This window comes from Dryobates pubescens, chromosome 15 (assembly GCF_014839835.1).
Source record: "Dryobates pubescens isolate bDryPub1 chromosome 15, bDryPub1.pri, whole genome shotgun sequence".
In the NCBI taxonomy this organism is placed as follows: domain Eukaryota; kingdom Metazoa; phylum Chordata; class Aves; order Piciformes; family Picidae; genus Dryobates; species Dryobates pubescens.
In genome coordinates, this window is record NC_071626.1 from 22,556,345 (window position 1) to 22,562,344 (window position 6,000).

The 6,000-nt window shown below is 41.9% G+C and overlaps 1 protein-coding gene across 5 annotated transcripts in view; it reads left to right on the top strand.

The window, feature by feature from the left end:
* Window positions 1–2,232, top strand: part of LMO3 (LIM domain only 3) — a 66,103-nt gene extending 63,871 nt beyond the window's left edge. For all 5 annotated transcript variants that reach the window (XM_009902799.2, XM_054168012.1, XM_009902800.2 and 2 more), the window contains one exon: window positions 1,871–2,232. In XM_009902799.2, the coding sequence (XP_009901101.1) occupies window positions 1,871–1,976 (106 nt within the window). In that variant the 3' untranslated portion in view covers window positions 1,977–2,232. The remainder of the gene's footprint in view (window positions 1–1,870) is intronic.
* Window positions 2,233–6,000: the final 3,768 nt, after the last annotated feature.

Sequence of the window (6,000 nt, forward strand, 5' to 3'; positions counted from 1 at the left end):
TCATTTAAGCCTCCAACTTCACAAAACATTAAAGGGCTGCTTGCGATACGCAATTTAATCTGCGACAATTCACCAAGATTTCTGCTGGAACATCATTGGAAATTGACTATCTGATAAAGAGAGACCACTATCAGAGGTCAGGCGGGTCAACCCGTGTCGTTTACCCACTTTTGCTGGGTCAACTGCAGCAGGCACCGCTATTTGAAGGTTAAATTGTTACAATTAAATACATATACAGCTGTTCCCATAGCTGCTCCGTTGTTAAATCTACCGTAAACAACACAAGCATTTATATCTGACCCTTAATTGTGTCCGAGATGTCAGCGCTTGGAAATTGGACCCAAAAAAGGACACTATAATCCATTCCACGTTAAACAATACTTTACATAGCCAGATCCATAATTAGCTGGGGGGGGAAACCGGTTTCATTTATTCACATCAGTGTTAAGGGGTTCATTTAGGTTACTTTCTTTCATTTTAATTGGAAGAGTGTGAGCGGTGCCTCCCGATATATGTTATAGCTGGAGAGTTCACTATAAACAAAGGCACGTAACCCTGCCAAGGCAGTCACTAGGGAAACTCTTTCTCTATGCATCGGCCCTATTCACTTGCTCCCCAAGTATCTTCAAGAAGATTTGCTTTGTCAGGGGGGAAGGGTTGAGGGGGATGTCAGTGAAGAACCTTCTTATATTCAAGTATACTGCTTAGTTGGAAAATCCTACTTAACTCGAAGTTTGAAGCCAGCCAGCCAGCCAGGAGTGTTAATGTTGTGTGATTTTCCTACTCGGCAGCGAAAATCAAATGAAATATCTCAGTAGCATTTGGTAGCAATCAGATCATTTTGATGCACCTAATAGTATAACAAGGTGGGTATGCTGATACCACAAGAGAGAGTGGTTAGCTCAGAAACTAAATTTATAATCAATTCCTACAGGGGAAAAAGGAAAAAATGTTTCTCTGCATACCTGCCTGCTGTGCCTATGCAGTTTGCTCCACAGTATCTGTAAAGTTGTGTGCATGCTCGAAGCAGTTCTCAGAACCACCAGTTTAAATCCTAGTCAAATACCCTACTGGAATATAACACAAAATTCTTCCCAGTATGCCTGCATTAGACAAAGGTAGCATATCTTGTATGACCTTCCTACAGGGCATGACCACTTTGTTTTCTTTCTGACTTGTGCAAAAGCTGGACATCTACTTTTCACTCACCTCAGCAGCCTGGGATACTTAAACTCTGTGCCAGTGGCCCGAGCAGTCTTTGGTGGGCTTTGACTGAAGTCTTTGGCTGGGGAAGCAACTAGATTTTGTGGAAAGAAGAGGATTCATTCTGAGAGCACAACAATTCCTCTCCTGGCCTTTCACATCCTTGCACACATGTCTCTGTATCACAGTATCACAGTGTCACAAAGGTTGGAAGAGACCTCGAGGATCATCGAGTCCAACCTGTCACCACAGACCTCATGACCAAACCATGGCACCAAGTGCCACGTCCAATCTCCTCTTGAACACCTCCAGGGACGGTGACTCCACCACCTCCCTGGGCAGCCCATTCCAATGACGAACGACTCGCTTGGTGAAGAACTTTCTCCTCACCTCGAGTCTAAACCTCCCCTGGTGCAGCTTGAGACTGTGTCCCCTTGTTCTGGTGCTGGTTGCCTGGGAGAAGAGACCAAGCCCTTCCTGGCTACAATCACCTTTCAGGTAGTTGTAGAGGGCAATGAGGTCACCCTGCAACAGACCAGGGAGGTGTGAGCCGCCCAGTCAGTGCCACAAAATCCTCAACAGCACGATCTTTGTGTTTAAGCTCCTATCACATCGTTCATCCTAAACCTACTCTTCCCCCCCTCCCCCTTTATTGTTGTAATTTCAGATTTTGCGTTGGAGACAAATTTTTCCTGAAGAACAACATGATTCTGTGCCAGACAGACTATGAGGAAGGTTTAATGAAAGAAGGTTATGCACCCCAGGTTCGCTGATCCGATGCCACGTCGTTAAGAATACAAAGCACTATGTCCTTTCATCTTTTCTGCTCGACATGTATATAAGAAATGGCACAGGAACCTACTGAATAGCATAGATATAGGGAGACAGAATGGTTGCGTGAAATAAAAGGCGGACTGCATCTGTATCTAGTGAAAATTGCTCCAGTTCAGAGTTGAATGTTAATTAACAAAGGTACTGTACATACAGCTGGATTCTTTTTGCTTGCTCTTGGGGTTTTGCTTTTGTTTTGGGGTTTTTTTTTGGGGGGGGGGGGGTGTTATTTTTATTTGGTTCGTTGGGGTTCCGTTTCTTTTTGTGTCACTTGGCATGAGATGTTTATTTTGGACTATTGTATATAATGTACTGTAATATTTGAAGCACAAATGTAATACAGTTTTATTGTGTTACCATTTGTGTTCCTGTTTGCTTCTTTGTATTGTTGCATTTAGTACAATCAGTGTCTAAACTTCCTGTATATTTATGCTTTCTGTATCTACCAGCTATTTTAAATGAGCTGTATCTTTCTAGTAAAAAGCATTAAAGAGCATATCCCAACCACTATGCTACACTAAGAGCTTAAGAATACTGTTTACATTAAAATCTAGAAAACTAATAACTCTAGCAGCACCTGCTGCTAACGATGCTATGGTGAAGGGTCTATCAGCACTTCTCTTTTAGGCCTCTATTTTTCAGGGGTTAAGCATCTGCTGTTGAATTGCATAGAGTTGTTTTTTTTTTCCTCACAGAGCACTTTTATTTTACTACAAAGTTTTGAGAAAACAAATCTGACCAGTTTGGGACATAGGATAAAAAAAAAAAAAAGAAAGGTGTGGAAGTTAATGATTTTTGAGTGCTGCTGTTGTGCCCCTTAGGCATTCAAAATGCCTAGATCTGATTTTTAATTTAGCTGGAAATTAAGCCCTAATGCAAACCAGTGCCTCTGGGTATCTTATTTTATATATATATATATATATAGACCAAAAAAAAAAAATTATATATATATGTGTTATTTTTCTGCAAGCATTTAATTTGGGAAGGGAGGAAATGGAGAGGATTTCTGATTATATGCATTGAAAAAAATTCTTAGCATTTGAGGCATCTCTCTCTTACACACACATTTTTCTTTGTTGTTTTTTAGGGCTTAACCCTAAAACTTTCTAGGGCTGTATTCTCAACAGACCCTGGAAAAAGGTGAAAGTAGAAGGCACTGTTAACAGTCCCCTCTAAGGGTCTATGTACATTAAGGAAACGAACCCAAGCTGACACTAAGAGAGTGACTGGTTGCTGATTACCCACCTCAGTGAATGCTGGAGGTAATTTTAAATGCTGATGTGGATGGGACAGAACTTTGAAACACCTATACAGAACGTGAGACCTACCACACTCAGCTGCACAGGTACTTTACTAGCCATGCCAACATCCTACAGGTTCGTCCCATCAATACTGGCAATTAAAATCCCTTTGACAGAGGTGGGAGTCACAGCTGACAGCTACTGCTGGCAATCAGTCCATTTTCTAGGGGAGGTGGACCTCTGTTATTAAAGCCATGAAACTATTGCATCAGCAGAATGTCCCTAAGTGCTCATGCCCCTGACAGAGCTTAGAGATGTCAGGCAAAGGAAAGCAGGATGAATGTTTAAAAAGTTGTTAAATGCATATTTAATTCTTTCCTCTCTGCCACTGGATTCTAGCTCACTGGGAAAATAGCCTGCATTTAAAAAACAGAACAAAACCAAAACAGACAAAGAAACAAAAAAACCCAAACAAAAACCCCAACAAAACCACCACCCAAGATTAAGGGGAAGGGGGGGGAGGGGGGGGGGAGAAGAGAGAAAAAAGGGAAAGCCAACTGTAACCTGTGTTGCTATGAAGCTAAGCTTTTGTTTTTATTTAGACCAAGAACCTTCACTTCTGCTCAAGTTGAGTGCTACTCTTTCCTGCTCTTCCTGTCCTGTTGCACAGTTTCAACATGGTTTTTCTGGGGATGGGGAAAGGAACTTTGTAATGCAGTGGTGTAATTCCACTAAGTGTATGTGGTCTGGAGTGCACTGCACAGTGGCTTGGCTTTGAAATGGATATTTAGTTCTAATTATTATTGTTACAGTGTGGTTTTGTTTCTGGCTGCAAACCCTTTCCAAAATAAGCATGGCTCACAAAACTTGACTTTGACTCAGATGGGACCAGTAAGAATTGCAATGACTCCTCAGGCTGTTCTTACTAATTAGAAGAAATAGCTCCACATAGTTTCTCAAATGAGATTTAGCCCTGTTTTGTGGACTATCTTCCTAACCTTGAGCACAAGTCTCTAGTCCACTTCCTTCCACAGTCCCTTAATGTCTTTGAGATAATGAAGCAGTTGATGTCAGAGGTACTATTAGGCTCTTCCAAAGCTACTTCAAGTGCAATAAACAAGTTGTCCTTTACATGACTGTGAAGATGGCCAGAAAAGGAAGAATCACGTTCTCGTAATTTGATTCAATTTCAGTTGTCTCCTCCAACCTCAGTTGTGCCTTTCAGTTAGAAGTCAGAAAGATCTCTCTTCTGCTTTCTGCTAGTAGACTACAAACTGTTCAGAAATCCCTGGTTTCAGAAACAGCAATGGGGAACAGGAAAGAAGGGACCTGGAGTACTGTGTGCAGTTTTGGCCCCTGCTGTACAAAAAGAAAAGGTAGAGACAGACTGGGAAGTGTGCAGAGAAGGGCCATGAGAATGATAAGAGGGATGGAAGATCTGACATAGGAGGGAAGGCTGAGAGAAATGGGTTTGTTCAGCTTTGAGAAGAGAAGGCTTAGGGAGGACTTTATTACCACATACCAGTACATAAAGGGTGGCTACCAGGATGGTGGAGACTCCCTTTTTACAAGGAGTCACGTGGAAAAAACAAGGGGTGATGGATCCAAGGGACTCCTGGAGAGATTCCAATTGGACTCCAGAAGAAAATTTTTCACTGTAAGAACAGTTAGACATTGAAACAATCTCTCAAGAGGAGTAGAGGTCCAGTTTTAAGACTCAGATTGGCAGGGTTCTTTGCCATCTCATTTCAACTACACTATCACCTAGAGAGGTTAGACCAGATGATCCCTGGGGTCCCTTCCAACCTGGCATTCTGTGATGCTGTGAACTTTGGTTCTGCCTTTGAACTGCTGTAATCTCAGGCAAGTCACTCAACTTCTCTGTGCCTCAGTTCCCCATCTGCTGACTGGGGCTAATGCACACACTGCTTTGTTAAGCATTTTTGACTCGTTGGAAAACCAAGAGCTCAAATGCCAACGTTACTAGTAGCATTAGGACATGCTGGGAGAAGAAGAGCATTTGTAAGCATTTGTGGTAGGTAACCACAGTCCTGAGGTAGGAGAGCACCAAAACCAACTAAGCCTGTGGAGGGCTTTGTTGAGGATGTAGGCAATGAGCCACTAATAGCTCTGCAAATGCTAAAAGCACAAAGTGTCCCCGCTCAGCTCTCTATGGGGCAAAGGAAGAGAGTGAAATAGGCAAACAGTGGCTTATTGTTCCATGCTATGTTACTCCTATGTGCACATGTGGGTTCTGGGACACACTCAAAATGGGGAAGAGGAGGGTGGCCCTGCTATGGAGAAAAAAACCCCAAGTTTCACCATTCTGTCAATTTTAATTAATGTAAGGATAGAGAAATGTTGATATGCCTGTCTGAAGTATGCTGCAATGGTATGGCATTGCTCTGAGCACTTGAAGTTCATATATCTTCTTCACATACATATCTAATTTTTTCTTTTATAGAGAGGATACACTATAAACTTGGATTTGATGGAGGTCAAAGATCAATTACACATTTTCTTATATTCCAAACTTCCATCCTGCCTGCCTGTTAAAATAATAACTGGGAGTTGAAATATTTAATGGAAAGAAACATTTACAACTCCAATAAAGTAGAAGAAAGATTATCTGCCAGGCCACTTTATTGATCTTTCTGACAGAAGCCCAGACCATTTCCTCGGGTTACTTTCAGTTATCTACCTTAGGTTTCCTTCTCCACTACTG